The 20,084-nt window shown below is 49.3% G+C and overlaps 1 protein-coding gene across 1 annotated transcript in view; it reads left to right on the top strand.

The window, feature by feature from the left end:
* Positions 1-20,084, top strand: part of AHCY (adenosylhomocysteinase) — a 53,702-nt gene that overhangs the window by 15,187 nt on the left and 18,431 nt on the right. The window contains exons 5-8 of the mRNA XM_044986027.1: positions 13,432-13,544; positions 17,232-17,439; positions 18,269-18,356; positions 19,292-19,409. Coding sequence (XP_044841962.1) covers positions 13,432-13,544; positions 17,232-17,439; positions 18,269-18,356; positions 19,292-19,409 — 527 coding nt within the window. The remainder of the gene's footprint in view (positions 1-13,431; positions 13,545-17,231; positions 17,440-18,268; positions 18,357-19,291; positions 19,410-20,084) is intronic.

Here is a 20,084-nt window from a genome sequence, read left to right on the forward strand (position 1 = left end):
ATACCACAGAAATGATAGATTAGCGTGGGTGGTGCTAATGCGAGGGGTAGCTAATGACGCATAACCACCGAACGAGGCTTATCTCACCAGTGAATTTAGTGCTCATCGAAGTGATAGACTGGCAACACTGCACCATGGAAGTAGAATGTCAGTGTCTTTTCTGCAGTTATGCAAACACAGCTACTCTGTACCTGCAACACCTGGTGCTATCTCAATCCAGAGAGCCCCTCGGACAGTTCTGCTCATGCACGTCATCCTGAGCTGCAGCACCCCTGCCGTTCCATCCTCCGCCTCTTAGAAACCTGCCCATTGTGCCAAATGCTCTGGTGCCTTTGGTTTGTGGAGAAGTGTTCCTTGGGGGCTAAGCTGAGACCATTCAATTCATTCCCCTTTGTCATGGTCCTCAGAGGTGAGACTTCTGCAGTAACCCGCTGTACCAGCTCTGCTCCTGGTAGCAGGTCAGTGCTCACTAACTAAAGATTGGTCTCTGTGGAAACTCTAATGGGGTTGGTCTGTGGCCATTGTGCATCCAGGGAGCATTGGACTAAACAGTAGGAGAGCTTTCCTGGACGGTGTACATTGACTCAGCGTTAGGTGCCTTGAACTCACTTCCCAGAACAGAAATCTGCACTTAACCTCTTTACTGCTGTAGGACATTCAGTGGGAACTGCATGAAATGTCCCCTTCCTCTCCCCCTCCCCCACTCCCCTCCAAATCATGAAAACAGAGGCTTGTGATCACAAGGGCTTGTGCTGCTGTTCTGAGGTCACCACAAGACAGAGCAAGGCACTGCCTGTACAGGTCATGCATCGGTACTTCTGTGCCGTATCTGACAAGAAGGGCAATGCCAGGATTCTTAATGTGATTCATTGCTTCCAGATAAATCATTTCCACATGCAGGGACCCTAAGAAGGAGCAAGACTCAAATTGTAGACCTATGTCCTCCTGCCAGACTTGTCTTCTCAGGGCTGAGGCCGAGGTAGCTCTGATGCATCTGCCCTCAGAGCTTAAGCCACTTGCAAACTGAAGATGTTTAGCAAGAAACTTCCCCCACTGGGAGGCCCTTTTACTATGGGATTTCTTGCACTTTCCTCTGAATCATCTGGTGCTGGCTGCCATGAGAGAGATCCAATATTGGAGTAGATGGGCCAGTAGTATGGTCTGGTCCGGCCGATCCTATGATCTGCTATGTAAGCCCCTTCTTTCCTCGATGGAGATATCTGTGCCAGCCTCCAAGGATGAAAGGAGAGTGTTGGAGGCCAGTCATGACTGCTTCACCTGAGGAGCCACAGAAAGATGTGGAGGAGTTGGCTAAAAGAACTACAGAGGTAGTGCGATGTCTCAGTGCAAACAATGCGGTTCTGACCTGGGGAAGAGAATGAATCAGGGAGAGAACAAAAGCCCAAGTGTAAATAAGTCTGGGTGACTTGGAGAAATGAAAGGGTCAAAAGGGCACCTGGACTTATGGAGGAAGCATGGGTGCAATCTCTTTGTAGGGTGCTCTTGCTTTTTGGGAGATAGTTCCCTCCCATTCATCAGCAGAGCACTTCTGCCTCCTGCAGATGGGTCCTATAGCGCGTGTGCGTTATTGTGAGGGCTGATCTTCTTTTGAGGACGAGAAGGGACGTGATGTGACATGCCCCCTTTGGCGCTGCTATCTGCTAGGACCTACCTCTCGTCCCTCTCCCTGGGAAAGGGGAAGGTGCGAGTGTTTAACAGACATCCGTTGTCCAAAGCAATGGCCACTGACGTTAAGTGTATCAACAAGTGACTGCTGCTCATAAGGGTAGGCTGGGGTTGGGCAGAACTCTTCCTAGTGCTGGAAGCCTTAAACTAAATTCCAAGGGAGGATTGTCCTCTCCTGGCTTTAATTAAAAGCAATCCGAGCATAGAACACACAGTTCAGACCTGATGGCCTGGGGTCACCAGCAGCTGGAAAGGAGACTCTATAGCTCATCAATAACAAGTTTTAGCGGGCTTAGTGCTGCAGCATTTGCTGTCGAAGACAAATAGGCATTCCCAGAGAATCTCCCTGCGGGTAATTTGCCTGCACTCATCAGTGGTGCAGTTAGAGGTCAGCATGGCCTTCAAGCCACTAGCTGAATGTTAATCTAAACAATTTAATCTACCCTTAAAATGGAATGAGTAAAATCAATCCAGTAATGGAACACACATGAGAAGGAATAAACTTCATGAAGCAATTCAAAGAAGGATGGCATTGTGATGCCTCCCTGGAGGGCTGGGTGGCTGTTCTGAAAGGAGACACACATGCCCTGGTGAAGAAATATACAAAAGGGGAAACAGTCAAGCCCTTCCAATTTTAAGCGCTCAGGAAGGTGTTTTGTGAGTTTAAATTGCATTTTTATGACCATATTGTGAGGGGAACCTATTATCTCTTCTATGTTTGGTCAGTTGTGTAAGAGCTCAGTTAACCATTGGAGAGGTGGGCAGTAAGTCTTAACCTTAATGCAGGGCTTCCATGTCGTTTAGCTCAGGTGTAAATATGATGCCATCTGGAGAGGGGGGCAAATCTTTGCTGGGAGAAGGAGCCTACTGAGTAGTGTAACAGAGGTACTTGGTACATTAAGAATTGGGTAGGAGGTTACAGATGACTGGGAAACTTGTGAATGTTAGAAATACAAGCCTTGCTAAAAGATATAATCTGTAAGTCTGCTGCAGCTGCTCTTTGGGTCTCAGAATGTACTAGCGGAGATGGAGAAAGTACATGCCTAGAGGCCACATTAATATAGAGAACACGGTAATGGGCACGTTGATTAAAATGTGCAGTAATTAATACACTGGGTCCAAATCATCCTGCAAAGAGGGAAAAGGTCCCACCTGAACTTGGAGAGCAAACTCCAACAGCTTTTTGTAGGAAACTGGCCAGAGCTGCAGCATTTAGGGCTGTGCACAGGTTATCCTCCAGCTTCAGTCCTAGCCCTTCTGTACGGCTATGCAGAGCAGTGGTTTTCAAACTTATTTTTCCTCGTGACCCAGTTGAAGAAAATTATTGATGCCTGTGACCCAACATAATTATATCTTTTGACTAGAGTTTTCATAAAATCATAATATTGCAATACATTCCAGCTTAAACCACTTTACGTAACTAACATTAGACACTAGCTGTAGTAAGCCTGTGGTAAGGAGTGTGGGATGTGGCCCAGGGTAGGGCAGAGGGTGGGGTACAGGGGTGAGGGCTCTAGGGTGGAGCTGGGGTTCAGGGTGCAGGAGGGGGCTCAGGGCTGGGGGCAGAGGGTTGGGATGCAGGAGTAGGGGCAGGGATGAGGGGTTCAGGATGCAGGAGGGGGCTCAGGGCTGGGGGCAGAGGGTTGGGATGCGGGCAGGGGGGAAGGCTCTGGCTGGGGGTGCAGGCTATGGGGTGGGCCCAGGGATGAGGAGTTTGGGGTGCAGGCAGGCTGCCCCAGGGCTGGGGCCAGAGGACTCCCCCCAGCCCTCTCCTCACTGGCAGCAGCTAGGTCCAGGGGAGGGGCGCCTCTCTCTCCCCGCCCGGCAGCAGCAAGCACCGGGGCTGGGGGAGAAGCCCGCAGCAGCCCTGCAAGCCCTAACTCCCCAGTTCCTGCCCACCCCCTACCCCTCTCCTCTCCAGGTCCTTGCTGCACAGCCCTTTAAAGCAGATGTGTGGCAATGTTAGAATTTGGATCCGCAAGGTGACCCAGTGCCTGACATTCCATGACCCAGTCATGGGTCGCGGTCCGTACTTTGAAAAACACTGATGTAGAGTGCTTCTACAGAAGCTCAGCCACTAGGTGGCTCCCCATCCATTTTCTCTCCAGGCTGCACCAGATGCTTCAACTCCCTGACACCACAATTAAATCAAAGTGCCCTCTGGGAACATGAAAGGATAAGGGTAGCACAGAAAGAAGCCAGGATTCTGATAGCCTTGCTAGTTTGGGAACAGAAATGCTAGGATTAAGGTGTAAGGACCTGGCGTTGGTGTAGATATGAAGTGAGAGAGCCTCTTTCAGATGAGGTGTACATCAGCCAGAAATCCATAGAAAGAGTGGGAGTTACTCATTCCACTTCAGCTTTAGGTGGGTCTGGCCAGGGGATCTAACTTGTGCATCATCTCTGAATTTGAACCTGGGAGAGTCTGCATACACCAGTTTAACTTGCATCATTTTCCAAACTGGTTTAGCGAAATTGATGTGAACCGCTGTGCAGATGCTCTGATTTTGGTTAGAGTGGTTTATTTTGGTTTCGCTTATCACAATTCCTGATCTGTTTAAACTTACTAGAAATAAGTCTAGTTTAAACCAAAACAAGTGTCCATGTAGCCCTTTGCTCCGGTTCAACTAAATGGATTGAAAAGAACACCTGAAGTTAAACTGGTGAAACTTGCTGATATAAATGAGCCATACAGTGGTATAAATTTACTGTCTTCCAGTCCCCTCAATGTTTAGTGGACACTGTGTTAGGTTCTTCCTTGATTTAAACTTTTTGGACTCCTCTGAGTTTGGTCCTTTCTCCCTGGGGAAAGCATTGGAAACCCATCCCTGCATCATAAATTCTTTGTTGCTCACTTCCTGCCATAACTTTCCTGGTCACTCTTGCTTACCAAATCTGTGTTTTAAGCAGGAGTTCCCCATATTTGCATGTTTTCTTTCCATGATCTTCCAGTGAAGTCATGACAGACGAGTCATTACATTAACGTCTCCAACATCATAAATGCAAGGTCGCATTCCTGGAGGCACTTGGGTGTGAGAGCTCTTGTTCCATCATATGTGCGAGTGGGATCCTGAAGCCATTTGGCAAAGTCTTGAACTTTTTTGCACAAACATTTGTGTATTTTTGGCACTAACTTCCCCCTCCCGCCACCCCCCACAAAAAGAGAAGTCCCTCTGCAAAGGATCCCTATAGTATGTCTACACTACAGGATTACTCCGATTTTACATAAATCGATTTTTGGAAACAGATTGTATAAAGTCGAGTGCATGCGGCCACACTAAGCACATAAATTCGGCGGTGTGCGTCCATAGTACCGAAGCTAGCGTCGACTTCCGGAGCGTTGCACGGTGGGTAGCTATCCCATAGTTATCCCCTAGTTCCTGCAGTCTCCCCCGCCCATTGGAATTCTGGGTTGAGATCCCAATGCCTGATGGGGCAAAAAACATTGTCGCAGGTGGTTCTGGGTATGCATTGTCAGGCCCCCTCCCCCTTCCTCCCTCCCTCCCTCTGTGAAAGCAACGGCAGACAACTGTTTCACGCCTTTTTTCCTGAGTTACCTGTGTGGACGCCATACCACGGCAAGCATGGAGCCCGCTCAGCTCAACGCAGCAGCCATGAACATTGTAAACACCTTGCGCATGATCGTGCAGTTTATGCTGAACCAGAACCTGCAAAACCAGGTGAGGAGGAGGCGGCAGCGCGGCAACGAGAGTGATGAGGACATGGACACAGAATTCTCTCAAACTGCGGGCCCCGGCGCTTTGGAGATCATGGTGTTAATGGGGCAGGTTCATGCCGTGGAATGCCGATTCTGGGCACATACTGGTGGGACCGCATAGTGTTGCAGGTGTGGGACGATTCCCAGTGGCTGCAAAACTTTCGTATGCGTAGGGCCACTTTCATGGAACTTTGTGACTTGCTTTCCCCTGCCCTGAAATGCAAAGACACCAAAATGAGAGCAACCCTCACAGTTGAGAAGCGAGTGGCGATAGCCCTGTGGAAGCTTGCAATGCCAGAAAGCTACCGGTCAGTTGGCAATCAATTTGGAGTGGGCAAATCTACTTTGGGGACTGCTGTGATGCAAGTAGCCAAAGCAATCACTGAGCTGCAGCTACCAAAGGTAGTGACTCTGGGACATGTGCAGGTCAAAGTGGATGGCTTTGCTGCAATGGGTTTCCCTAACTGTGGTGGGATGATAGATGGAACCCATATCCCTATCTTGGCACCTGAGCACCAGGGCAGCCAGTACATAAACCGCAAGGGGTACTTCTCAATGGTGCTGCAAGCACTGGTGGATCACAAGGGACGTTTCACCAACATCAGCGTGGGATGGCCGGGAAGGGTTCATGATGCTCGCGTCTTCAGGAACACTAATCAGTTTAAACAGCTGCAGCAATGGATTTACTTCCCAGACCAGAAAATAACGGTTGGGGATGTTGAAATGCCTATAGTTATCCTTGGGGACCCAGCCTACCCCTTAATGCCATGGCTCATGAAGCCATACACAGGCAGCCTGGACAGTAGTCAGGAGCTGTTCAACTATAGGCTGAGCAAGTGCAGAATGGTGGTAGAATGTGCATTTGGACGTTTAAAAGCTCGCTGGCGCAGTTTACTGACTAGGTTAGACCTCAGCAAAACCAATATTCCCATTGTTATTGCTGTTTGTTGTGTGCTCCACAATCTGTGTGAGAGTAAGGGGGAGACCTTTATGGCAGGGTGGGAGGTTGAGGCAAATCGCCTGGCCGCTGATTATGCGCAGCCAGACACCCAGGCAATGAGAAGAGCACACCAGGAAGCACTGCGCATCAGAGAAGCTTTGAAAACCAGTTTCATGACTGGCCAGGCTACGGTGTGAGAGTTCTGTTTGTTTCTCCTTGATGAAAACCTGCCCCCTTGATTGACTCATTCCCTGTAAGCCACCCACCCTCCCCCCTTCGATCGCAGCTTGCTTTCAAAGGAAATAGTCACTAAAACCATGTATTCTTTATTAATTGATTATAAAAATAGGGAGAGAACTGACAAGGTAGCCCGGGTCGGGTGTGGGAGGAGGGAAGGAAGGAAAAGGCCACTTCAAAATTTGTTGAATGACCGCCTTTTGCTTGGGCTGTCCACTGGGGTGGAGTGGCAGGGTGCATGGAGCCTCCCCTCCTGCGTTTTTGGGCATCTGGGTGAGGAGGCTATGGAACATGGGGAGGGCGGTTATACAGGGGCTGCAGCGGCACTCTGATCTGCTGACCTTCCTGAAGCTCCAACAGACGCTGGAGCATGTCCGTTTGATCCCGCAGTAGCTGCAGCGTTGCATCCTGCCTCCTCTGATCTTCCTGCCGCCACCTCTCATCTCAAGCGTCCCTCCTGTCCTCGCGTTCATTGGCTGCTTTCCTGTACTGTGATACTGTGTCCTTCCACTCATTCAAATGAGCTCTTTCACTGCGGGTCGATTGCATGATTTCAGAGAACATTTCATTTCGCATGCATTTGTTTCGCCGCCTTATCTGAGAGAGCCTTTGGGACGGAGGAGGGAGGCTTGAAAAATTTGCAGCTGTGGGAGGGAAAAAAGAGAGAGAGAAGTATTAAAAAAGATACCTTTTACAGAACAATGTGAGTACTCTTTCACGGTGAACAACACTATTCACGTTACATAGCACATGGGATAGGTCCCGGAGGCCAATATCGTTGAATTGCTTCCACGCTAACCCTAATTTGAACCGGCAATGTCAATTTCAGTGCTACTCCCCTCGTCGGGGAGGAGTACAGAAATTGATTTTAAGAGCCCTTTATGTCGAAGTAAATGGCTTCGTTGTGTGGATGGGTGCAGGGTTAATTCAATTTAGCGCTGCTAAATTCAACTTAAACTTGTAGTGTAGACCAGGCCCTAGAGGGCAGCATTGCACTTCCCATTGCTGTGTCTGCTGAGCTGTGGCTCAGACTAAGGTTCAGTAGGGCTGCCTCCGGTCTTGATTTATATGAATCCCTTGTGATTGCAGTGAGGGGGAAATCTGCAATGCATTTTGATTTTATGCAATTTCACTTCCATTTGATGCAGAAACGAGGTCTGTGAAAAATTTGATTTGTTGGCAGAATTTTCCACTTCATAGGTATATGCCTATTAAGCTGCTGGCTTTCCTTCTTTTGAAGAGGGAGAGTACTCCAGGGAATAGCTGACCTCACGGTTTTAACAGGTGTTCCACAGATGTTGGGGCGAGGAGAAGACCTATTGCTGCTGGTCTAAGCTACAGTGCCAGCAATTGGGCTACGTATCATTGATTTCATCCCTCCTTAAAGAGAACCACATGGAGATCTTGCATATAAACACTGGGTTCTTCTACATGAAGGATGCCCCATTTAACTCAATTCTGTGGGGAATGCTCTAGGATTCTTCTTTACTTCCTTTTCCTGCTACATCCCTGCTCTCTCCTCCCCTCTCCACCTGGCTCGGATTCAGCTGGTCTTGTGTGACTGGCCCCTCTTTCATCGGAGTATGTCTGAGTGGCAAAAGAAGATGCTCTTGTGCGGATCTGCACAATCTACTGAGAGCGAATGCTCATTGTGGCACCACCAGGGAGTGGACTAGAGGGCACAGTTGTTGTTTTCAGCCTGAGTGAAGAAACAGCCAAGCTCAAGGATCCTAGCAGAGCCTAGTGGACATGGGCAGTGGCCATGCCTCCCCAAACAGCCTAGTGTGGCCCCGCCCATGCTCCACCAGGCCCCTCCCTGCCAGCTGCTCCCTTCTGTGTCCGAGAGGCTGGGACCGGCAGGCTGGGGGCTGTGATGTGCAAGACTACACTCGGGCCGGGGGGTGCTCTGGCTGTGCCACCCGCCTGCCAGCACCGGGGCTGGGAGTGCTCCGGCTGCGCTGCCTGTTGGGGCCAGCGGCCGCAGGGGAGAGCGGAGTGCTCTGGGCTTCGGCGGGGGAACAGAAGGGGCAGGGCCTCGGGCAGAGAGGGAGGGGCTGAGGGCTGGCTAGCCTCCCCCAACAGCGTATTCACCCACCGCCCATGCCAGTGGGATATCTGAGCTCCTTCACAGGTGAGCCATGCTCTGAAAGCCCGAGAGGGCTTAGCCTGAGGAGCCCAGCAAAGCCCATGGATGTATTTGGACCCCCATGAGCGGGAGCCCAGAGACCATATGCGGCCGTATTGTGAGCGTCACCACGACGGACTGTGAATGGAGTTCCCTGTGGGCGGAGCTGGGAAGAGTACCACTTCCTCTCCCCCCCAGCCCCAGTCTGACCGCTGGCTACAACTTCCCTTCCAGGAGCCTGTGCTGCTCTGTAAATCTGCCACGGTTGGTCCCTGGGCCTCAGGATAAGCAATGGTCAAAGCACAGTTTCTTTCATGGGTCAGCGGCAGTCATATTGACTGTCTACGACTCCATGCTCTGCTCGGGCGATGTATTCATTTAGGTGGAATAAATGTGCCAAACCTAACCAAGTCACTGTTCTTTTCCCAGGCATTAGTGGTTTGTCAATCTCACTTCGCAGAATTCCTTTTCCCCAGGGTTTTAGAACATCACAATTAAAAATAATAATAATAATAATAAATTCCCACGGGCTTGAAATTAGCTTGAAATTTCAAATTAAAATCTAAGCCTTGTGGGTAAAACTTCCAAAAGTGCCTCTTTCAATGAAACTTAGGAGCTTAAGTGACTTGGGTGCGTTTGGAAATGTTCCACTTTGTGGCTCATAGAGCCTGCTGGTGTTGATCTTTAAACTGGTCTTGTGCCTTTGGGTATAATTCCAAAGGATCTGATGTTTAGTGAGGTAGCTCAAGTCTGTAGGGAAAGAAAAGGCCACTCTGGTTCTGGCACATGTGAACTCAGTTATTTCTATTGAGGAAACATGAGTAGTGACCTGTTCATTGATTTGAATTGTGTTAAGGGTGAGTTGGAATATTTAGCATTTGCATAGCACTTTATCCCTTTAAATCACCTTCCAAGACCTTGAACCAGTCCTTAGAAACACCACTATGGGGCATGTCTTCCTCTTTGCACAGGTGAAAACTGAGGTAGGGTGTCTAGAGCACGGCCACTGAATTGGTAATGAAACAAGTTAGAACCTGGGTGTTCCAGGCCCCTGCTCAGGGAATCAGTGGAGTTGAGCAGAGTTTTGAAACTTTGGGCCATGAGGAGGGTATCAGAGGGGCACAAGGACCTGACTGGTGCTGGGTAGATCCCCGTTCTGAAAAAACCCAAAATAAAACAATAAACCCCTGACCCGCCGGGTCACGGTGCTTCTGAGGTTTGGACTGGCTACCCCTCCATCATCATGATGGTGGTGTAGCCAGGCCAAGCCTGATGGGTGCTGCGCCCCTGTATCCCTGAAGTGGGAAGCCAAGCCCAGCCCAGCCCCTAGGACGCAGGAGCTGTTTGGGAGTGAGTGTGGGGTGGGCTCATTCTCCAGTTCCCACTACCTACCAGGACTTCTCCTCACCAGGCCTGGGTGGGCTTGCTGTTACCCTCCCACCCCCAGAAGGACCTTGTGACACTTACTTGGAGGGGGATGCATGTAGGACAAGAATCTCTAAATGGGGGAGGGGAGACAACAATAACCTCAAAGACCATACGATCTCCATCAGAAAGCTGCCTGGGCAAGGAGCGTTGCAGGCTCACTTCTCATGCCTTTGTGTATACACCAGAGTGCATGTGAGACTGTCCCTCTTGCCAGCCAGCCAGCCACTGGTTTGTTTAATTGCTTAAGAGAGGCCAGGTTATTTTCCTATATAATTGAGATGTTCTTTGGACTGCCCTTGCCAGCGTGACCCTGTTACTGCTAATGCCTGAGCATGGTCCCATGGCAGGCGAACATGTGTGTGCTGCCCTGAGGAACAATTTGAGATCAACGTGTTGAAATTTAATCCCAGTGAGTTAAGTGAATCCAGATTTCTGACCCAGAGTGAACTTCAGCTAGGAAAACAGGTCCCATCCTTCAGCGTTTCAAAATAACTCAATCTGACTCCAGGATTCATTCCCTCAAGAATCCTGCTCTTTAAAGCCGTTCCTGTGAATGCTCTATGTGAATGTTCTCGTGGCTGGTGAGGTTGTGGGAGTAGCATCTCTGCATGGCTGCCTGAGCTTCAGAGAGCACCAGTCTGAAATCTGCCTAGTTTTGCTCTAGTTAGCATAGGTCACTGCATGGAGGGCTACCACCTGGCAATGCAAGGCCCATCCTGATGGAATCATATGGTCTTACTGCTGTATTTCTCTGTTGCAGGTCACCTGGGGAATCGGTCTTTTGGGGGCGTGAGGTGCCAGTTGCCCTATAGACTTTAGTTTTTGGTCCCCTCCCATATGGACAACTTAAAGGAGCAAAATAAAGCTGTTCCTTATTGTCCCATAGTTAAGGCTACGATTTAGTCATGGATATTTTTAGGGTATAAGTCATGGACAGGTCACGGGCAATAAACAAAAATTAACGAGTCTGTGACCTGTCCATGACTTAAATATAAATACCCCTCACTAAATCTTAAGGGGGCCGGTGCTGGGGGTGGGGGACTTCTGGAGGGGCTGCTGCTAAGGGGGATGGGGGGGCAGGGCCAGCCGCCGGGGACCGCCTGGGGAAGTGGTTGCACTGGCCACCCAGGGACAGCTGCTGGCAGCGGCTGCACTGGATGCCCGGGAACCGCTGCTCGGACAGTCCAAGGGGCTAGCTGCCCAGGGCCTCTCGAACAGCAGCCGGAGCGGCTGGCCCTGGGGTCACTCCAGCAGCGGCCGGAGTGGCTGGCTGCAGGGCCACCCGAGCATCTGACCCAGAACTAGCTGCTTGGGCAGCCCTGGGGTCAGCCACACTGGCCTCTGCAGAAATCACGGAGGTCGCGGAAAGTCACGGAATCCGTGTTTGTCATGCTGGTCACAGCAGTCACGGAGACCTGCCCATAGTACATTTCCATCACCTGGGCCTGCCGACAGCGCCACTCATGTCCTGAATCAGATTATTAGCCACTCAATGGCCAAAAGGAAGGGTGGTTCAGGTGCTAGTCTGGGACTCCCGAGACCGGGGTTCAGTTCCCTTTTCTGGCCCAGACTACTTCTGTGACCCTGGCCAAATCACTTAGGCTTTGTCTACACTGGCAAGTGAAAGACAACTTTTGTCATTCTGAGGTGTTAAAAAGAAAAATAACACCACTACCCCCAAAAGACAGAAGTTTTGCCGACGACAAGTGCTGGTGTGACCAGCGCTTTGTTGGCAGGAGCTAATGCTCCTCATTGCAGGTGGAAGTTTTTGATTGGCAGGAGAGCTCTCTCCTGCCTACAAAGAGCGGCTACACTGCGCCTTGTAGTGGCACAGATGTGTCGCTAAAAGCTGCGTAGTGTATACGTAGCCTTAATCTCATTGATGCTCAGTTCCCAAGCTGTCAACTGGGGGTCAGAGAACTTCTCTACCTCACGTGGGTGTTGTGAGGATAAATACATAAAGCCTGTGGGGTGCTCAGATACCATGGTGATGGTGTAGAAGTACCTTCAGTACATAGTGCCTGTCTCTGTTACACCACTGATCTGCCCCAACTCCACTGCAGAAAGATAAGGCTCCAGAGACATGGAGGTAATTGTGTTTGGAGAGATGGCAGGGGCAATTCTAAAGAGGAACGTGTCTTGAGCGGCTTTCTTAGTGCAGGCTATCGATTATTCCAGGTACTTAGGAGCTCCCCTGGGATACTTACAGCCAGGTTAATGTAGATCTGGCCAAAAAAGGAAAGAATATTTTGCACAGAATATTCTTCTTCAAAGAAACAGAAAAGTTTTCACTTGAAATATTTTTGTGAAACTGTTTTTATGACACCTCATAAGTGAAACTTTGCAAAAAGGTTTCAAAATGTTTTTTAAATAGCTAAATGCAAGGTGCTGTGGTTGGTTTGTTTCTTTTCTTGTAAACTTGCATGTTGGCTGGAAAAAAGTTTCAATAGAAAAATTTCCACCAGCTTCTTATTAACTTGCTCCTCCTGATACTTCATGTATGTGTTAGTCCTTTTTCACAAGGTAGGGCTGTCCAATATGTGAAATCATTTTCTTTTCCCCTAAAACTCCCGCCTGCTGTTTTAGTTGGGTATGGTACTCTTCTTCACTTTCTGTCTTAAAGGGTGCAGTGTTACTGTGATAAGTTAAACAGCTGCCATGTTCCAACCCAGAGGCGGTTCCATTTCAGTGGTGGGTAAAGGGATTTGTGCATGTAGGGTTCGTAAAACACTGTAGGATGAATTGTATGAAATGTACGATATTGGCAATGGGGAGCCTGGTCTGGTAGGTAAAGCACAGGACTGGAAGGCTGGAGAACTGGGTTCTACTCTTAGCACTGCCACAAACTCCCTGTGACGCCTTGGGTAAGTCATGCAATTGCTGTGTGCCTCAGTTTCCATATCTGTAAACTGGGGATAATGCCTCAGGGGGGGATTGAGACTGAAGTCATTAATGTTGCTGCAGCTGCTTGAGATCCCTGGCTGGCATCTGCAAAGTTATTTTCGGGGCATTTGGGGAGCTGTGACTTTCTCAAGCTATTTTCTTGGTAACTTCTTTATGTGCTAAAAGCGCTGCTTGCCCCTGAAGACCGTACTGAAGCTGTGTACATTGGGAGAGGATCAGGTAAACACGGGGATGTAAACCTGGAATTTAAAGGCCCCAAACAGACCCATAGGAAAGGGGTTCTTGTCTCTTGCCCCTCCCCACTGGCAGACTTCTTCCAGAGGCCACTCAGGGCCCCGCCACAGTATCTAGACATTTCAGTTTGCAACATGGCTCTTCTGGTCTCGCCTGCAGGAATTAAAGGCATCTCGGAGGAGACAACTACCGGGGTTCACAACCTGTATAAGATGAAAGCCAATGGGAGCCTGAAAGTGCCAGCCATCAACGTCAATGATTCTGTCACCAAGGTAACGCAGCCAGCGCTCTGTCACTCTCCTTCCTCCCGCCCCCTTCCATTGAGACGCAATCTGCTAGTGCCACGGCAGTCTGCTGCTCTGCACCACATATGGGCACATGCATGCGTGCTAAGCTAGACCACTCGCAGACTGGGGCTGGTTGTTCTCAGGCCTGGTAGCTAATCAATTTTGACATGGGGTGGGCGGGCTGAGGCTGTGGAAGGGACCTGGGACATGTGTGAGTTAATGCAGTGTGGCATTTTAATGGGCCTTTCTGTGTTTTTTGCAACTTCAAAAAAATTGTACAGAATAAAGCACCAGTGCCTTGCCAGTGTCCAAGAATTTGCGTTCCTCCATATTTATTTGTATTACAGCAGCACGCAAAGTTGTCAGTGGACTTCAGGGCTCCGTTATGCTAGTCCCTGTGCCAGCACACAGTGAGAGACCATCCTTGCCCTGAAGAGCTTACAGTCTAAACCAGTGGTTCTCAGCCCGTGGGCTGCTTGTGGCCTAGTCAGCACACAGCTGCGGCCTATGTGACATCCTTAGGCCCATACAGGTAGTATATATATTGTGGATGCGGCCCACCTAACACGGAGAGCTGCATATGTGGCCCACAGTGGTAAACAGGTTGAGAACCACTGGTCTAAAAAGATAGGACAGATAAAGGGTGGGAGGGAAAACAGACGTGGAAGTCAAGAGACTTGCCTAAGCTGTCACTGTAGGTCAGTGGAGGAGCGGCAGTTAAAACCCAGGTCTTCCTACTCCCAGTCCAGTGCCAGCTCCACTAGACCAGCTTGCTATCTCTCTCCTGCCTTCTGCCATGGACCTCCCAAAGGAGAGTCACTTGCCCAAGCTAAGGGTTGGGCAAGGGAGTTGAGCTGTCCTGCCATTTCTGGAAGTGACGTTGAGTTGGGGGGTGAGTGCATGTTGCTTCACTTCTTGCTGAATTGTGGTGGTGACTCTAGAGGAAGGCGGGGAACTTGGGGCCAGTTTTTGGGGCCTCCTGAGGTCCCTTCCAACCCTGAGATTCTATGATTCAAAGGTATTTAAGTACCTAAAGATGCAGGTAGGCATCTAGGGTTTTCAAAAGTGCCTAGGTGCTGAACTCCCATTGAAATCAGGAGTGAGGTGCATTAGGCACCTGAATATTTTGAAAATCTTGCCCTTACTGATTTTCTGTCCCAGTGTGGGTGTTTGCAGGGCAGAGAATCTTTGACTTGTAGCTTGTCCATGAGAAATGGCACTGCCCAGTGCCACGCTGTATGTCAGCACCGCTCTACCCGTTGGGGTATGTTGCTGGGTCCCCATCTGTGCCTCTGCCCTTGGGAGGAGAGAAGTTTCTCGTTGGGCTCAGGAGAGTTTGAAAAATAGGGTTTTGTACTAGCCACATATTTGGTTTCCTTAGGTAGTTTCTTCTCCCACTGTCCAGACTGAATTGCTGCCCTCTAAGGTGACTGAACTGGGACCTTAACTTGCTGTCTTATGGGGCATTAAGTCCCTCTTCCCTTAACTATTACTTGGCCCACTTTCTCTCCACTCTTCCAACTGAAGAACAGCCTCTATCAGCCTGGTGACCACAAAGGACTGGCCGGAGCTACTGCAGCCCCAGTGGTTAACTGGATAAACGATATAATTTTTATCGTTTAACCGGTTAACTTTTTAAAACAATATTTACATCCCTAGCTGGGTGTGAGACGCTACTAGAGGGAGACAAAGATCCACACTCTGCCAGAGTGGGTTAGTCTGTGTCATCTGAATTGCTCAATTCCACGCCGTTTGTTCACAGCTATTAACTGTAACATTCTGAGCAGGAAGATCTTGCCGCAGTAAGTTACAGACAATCCTTAACTTTTACTTAGTTTTATTTTTGTCTGCAATAAGACTGAGACTTGGCATTTGCCTTTCAGAACAATGTTCCTCTTATATAGTGAATAGCTGGCAGTGTCTGCCATATCTAAGGCTGCAAGATAGTTTCTATCCTAAAACGCGGTGCTTCTTCAGATTTATCTCTTGATTTTATTCCACTAACAGCCACCTGTTTTATGCTCCCAAATGCACAATGTCATGTCTGTTCCCTGAGGTTTATAATGCCTATACATTAAATTGTGAGATCATAGTTCATATGTTGATGGTAAGTTGAGATCTAAGGTGACAAGGCACAATAATAGTGTAGTATTTGATATGTGATCCCCCACATGATGTGCACACACAAAGGGGCCAAGCTAGAGGTGTGTATTCAGTTGTAAAAGCTGCATCTCCTCTTTTGGGTTCTTCTAGCCATTCAACCTGATCACTGCATTCTGGTTCCCTGCTGGTGTTATTGAGGGCAGGCTTGGAGACTGGAGTTTCCTTGTTCTCATTGGCTCTGTCTTCTCGTCTGTGATCTCGTTATTCATATCCTGGAAAGCAAAACAAAACTTCGTCAGCCAGAGTCTTTCCTGGCGTCCTGTAATATCTCAAATTGAGATCTATAGATTTTTTTTTTTTTTTCAGGGCCTAGATTATGTTTCACATCTTCCCTGCCAAAACAGAGCCAGAGGGTGGGGAGAAAATGGTAAAGAGCATAAAGAGGGAAAGACATTTCAGCGGGAAATGCCCCCTAGGCTCAGGAGGATAAAAACATGGAATGCCATTATGTTTGGCTTCTGTTTCTAAGCGGAGTTTTGAATTAAGGGTTGGGCTGCTCACAGCCAAGATACCTGTGTCACTGATTTGTAAGGCAAGAGCGAGAAATGAAATTCAAGGTTCCTTGCTTTGAATGCATGGTACCTTGGAGCAGTTTTACTCTGATTGTCCTTGGCTGAGTATCCACTGAGGTGAATCTGTGGCACTTCAGCTCATTGCAGATGGTTGGGGAGCCGTGAGTGGAATTTACCTTGTGAGCTTTGAGACCTGGTAGCTTGGAATCCTGGAGTTTTGCATGCAGGCAGTTGGCTGCTTGTCACTTCCAGAGCACACACGCGCATTCCCTAAAGATATTGCTGCAAAGATAGCAGAGTTATAAGTCTCTGCATGCATGCTAACCATAGGTGCCGGAACTACATGGGGGTGCTGCAGCACCCCCTGGCTTGAAGTGTTTTCCATTATAATACAAGCTTTACAGTTTGGTTCAATGGTTCACAGCACCCCCACTATAAAAATTGTTCCAGCACCCCTGGTGTTAACTGTCTTGTTACAGCTGCCTGTTCAGTGTCCAGCCGTGACACTTGGAACAGTCCGTAGGCTTCTGTAGCAAATGTTTAACATGGAATCTGAGCGAACAGCAGCTCCCTGTTGTGCACATCTGAGACATACCTCTTGCTACCCATGCCCCTGTATGCGACAGGCTCCCATGCTTTATTCTGTTGTTGGTCACTTTTAGTAATCCCATGGAGGCTGTTTTCAGGTGCCCAAGAACTAGCCAACAGGTGCAATACACACATGAAATGCCTCTTATTAGAGTACTCCTGGATGAAGTGGGTTCTGACAGCAGATGCCTGCTATAGCCATCTGGGCCAGGTTCAAAAGCCAGTGAAAGGAATGCAACCAAACCCATGTTCAGTAAGACCTATCTTGCACTGATGTGGTTAAAGGCATTTAGATAACTCTCAGCCTCATGATATTTAATAAGTTCATCTAGGTTCTCTGTAAATAGGAAGCACGTGTCTCTCCTAGCGTTCGCTTTAGCTCTTCTGAAACGGCTGCTTTCCTCCCCAGAGTAAATTTGATAACCTTTATGGTTGCCGAGAGTCCCTTATTGATGGCATTAAACGTGCCACGGATGTCATGATTGCTGGGAAAGTGGCCGTCGTGGCAGGCTACGGTGATGTCGGCAAAGGTTGTGCTCAAGCCTTGAGAAACTTTGGAGCCAGGGTCATCATCACGGAAATTGATCCAATCAACGCGCTGCAGGCAGCCATGGAAGGTGAGCAGCTGTGGATTGTTGAGATTGGGGATACAGAACTTGGTGTATCCATTGGTGGGTTCTGTAGTCTGTTGTAGAGTGCTAAGTGATGTTAGTCACTAGGAAGATGAATAGCCCTAGTCCTCTGATAGAGGCAACTCCTCCAGTCTGATGGTGCCCATTGTGGACTGTTCCCTTTTGACTGTAGGGAGAGGAGTCATTAATGGCTTAAACTACATACTCCTGTGGGGATGCTTGATGTTATCCTCTCCAAATAGCTAACTGGATTTGAGGTTGCACCATAGTTGAAACATTTTGGGTAGGCCTTCTCTGCTTCGTGGTGCTGTAGCCCACTTCGTGAACAGGCTTCTTCTGTTCAGACAGCTCTAACCTCCATCCTGGGTTAAGACTTCAAGGGACTCTCTCCGCTTGAGAATACCAAGCATCCATCTCCGTTATGCTCTAGGTTGCTTAAGGAATGTGAAGCCCTGCTTGACAGAGTGACAAGGAAGCAAATCAGACTCAATGATCCTGGCTGTTACTCGTGCAGTCACCCCACTTCCGTGCATGAGTCCATGCACATGCAGGGCTTTGTGCTCTCTCGAACGTGGAGCCTGCAAATATTGCAAGTGCCTCCTCTTTTGAGAATGTGGCCCAATGAGGCATTATGTCAATAATTGCATCGCACGGACCCTCGTGATGAAAGAGTAACAGGTGGGGGACGACTGCCTCTTGTGCTGGAGTTCCTGTTTAGTATCAGAACTGGGCCTCTTACCTTCATTTGCCGGCGTTGGCTGGGAGAGGAGGCTCTTGCCAGGACAGAGAATGACAATTTTCTTTTGACCTTCAGGTTATGAGGTTACGACCATGGAAGAGGCTTGCAAAGAAGGGAACATCTTTGTCACGACCACTGGATGCACTGATATCGTGCAGGGCAGGTACTGTCCATCCCCTGGCTGAATGCAAACTGACCGGTGTTCAGATATTGCATGACTCTGGTTGGCAGCACACTGGGGGTTCGTGCACTGGCTCTTCAGCTCTGCGGGGCTGGGTTTTGTTCGCAGGTGGTCAGGATTTTGGTCTCCGGTGGAGATTTTTGTACTTCCCAATCATGGTTTCTTAGGGGGCGCAAGGTGGGAAGGGGTGTGTGGTCTGCAGTGAGGGGCATTGGTAGAGCCATAGGGAACACTGGAATGGAATAACAGGGAGTGCTAGAAGGTTGGTGGTGAGGGACACTAGCAGAGATTGCGGGGAGGGTGCGGGGGAATCCCGGACCAGAGTAACAGGAGGGGTGTGCAAGTCAGGCAGAGCTGGGGGAGGAAGCTGGGCCAGAACCTCTGGCTTAAGTTTGACTCTCGCTGCTACACTTGCCCCCAACGTTAGGAGAGACCTGCCTGATTCTGTCGAAGGTGTTGCTCTAGTGATCGCTCAGGGGAACTTCCTGCCTGTCACAGGATCTTGCCATGGCTCTCAGGAGAGAGATTCCATCTGCGAGCTAATGAAACAAGCTCATCACCCCTGTCATGCCTGACAAATACCCTGGTGGCCCCTCCCCTCAAGCCCCAGCTTTCAGTCCCTCCATCCGGAGCAGTCCCACTGCCCTCTTGCTGCTCTTGGGCTTGTGAATATTGACATCATAAGGTAAAATTGACAAGGGGTGGTTGATAAGGTGTTGAGGTGACTCCCCCACCCAAGCCTCTTACAAGGTTCCACTCTTGGGCTGATGGCATCCTGTGGGGACCCATCTTCTCAGGATTCACCTTGCGTTCCCCCTTTCTCCCTGCATGATGCTGCACTGCCAGCCAGCGTGTGTGGAGTGGAACATCACCCTCTGATGCCCTGCTCCATGACAGAGCCTGGTTTCTCGTTGCAGACACTTCGAGCAGATGAAGGATGATTCCATCGTATGTAACATTGGCCACTTTGACGTGGAAGTTGATGCGAAGTGGCTAAACGATAATGCGGTGGAGACGGTGAATGTTAAGCCCCAGGTGAGTCGGCCCTCAGCAGGACCTAGCGTGAGGGAGAGGCAGCTAATCAGAATTAATGTCCCATGCATAGGAGGGCTGATTCCCCCTCAGAGCAGAAGGAAAACCCAATGGTAGGCAAGGTGCACTTGGACACTCAGAGGAGAGAAGTTGTCATGTATCCAATCTATTTTCAGATGGAGAAAAGCAGTTTAAAATCCAGAAAATCCAGAGTGAAGCTCCTTCACGGAAAGTTTTGTTTAGGAGAGCTTGGCTAGGTCTCTAAGGAAAGGGGGTCTCACAGCCAGAGCTGAAGACTCATGAATGGAGCCCAGTAGCAATATGGCAGTGACTGTTGCAGGCTCCACCCTGTTGTTGCTGCAGTTTCCCAAGGCTGTGGCCTGGATCCTATGCCAGGTGCTATAGGAGCCTGCAGGCCAGTGACTGATTGCTTGGGTGACCATTCTTGCTGCAGTGCCATTGGAGCGTAGAGTGGCCGCTATGAGAGGGTGGTGAAGAATGTGATAAATCTGTGTTTTCAATTAGCTAACTTGGAATGCTTTAGGGCGAGATCTTTACAAATGCTCAGCTCCTCTGAAAATGTGGCCTTTAGTGCCTGAGATAAATCAGTTTGCCAGGTTCCTCTGACATGCTGTCTCTGTTAAAGCCAGAGGAATGCACAGCCACGGGGCTACATCC

This window comes from Mauremys mutica, chromosome 13, assembly GCF_020497125.1.
Source record: "Mauremys mutica isolate MM-2020 ecotype Southern chromosome 13, ASM2049712v1, whole genome shotgun sequence".
NCBI classification, from domain to species: Eukaryota; Metazoa; Chordata; order Testudines; family Geoemydidae; genus Mauremys; species Mauremys mutica.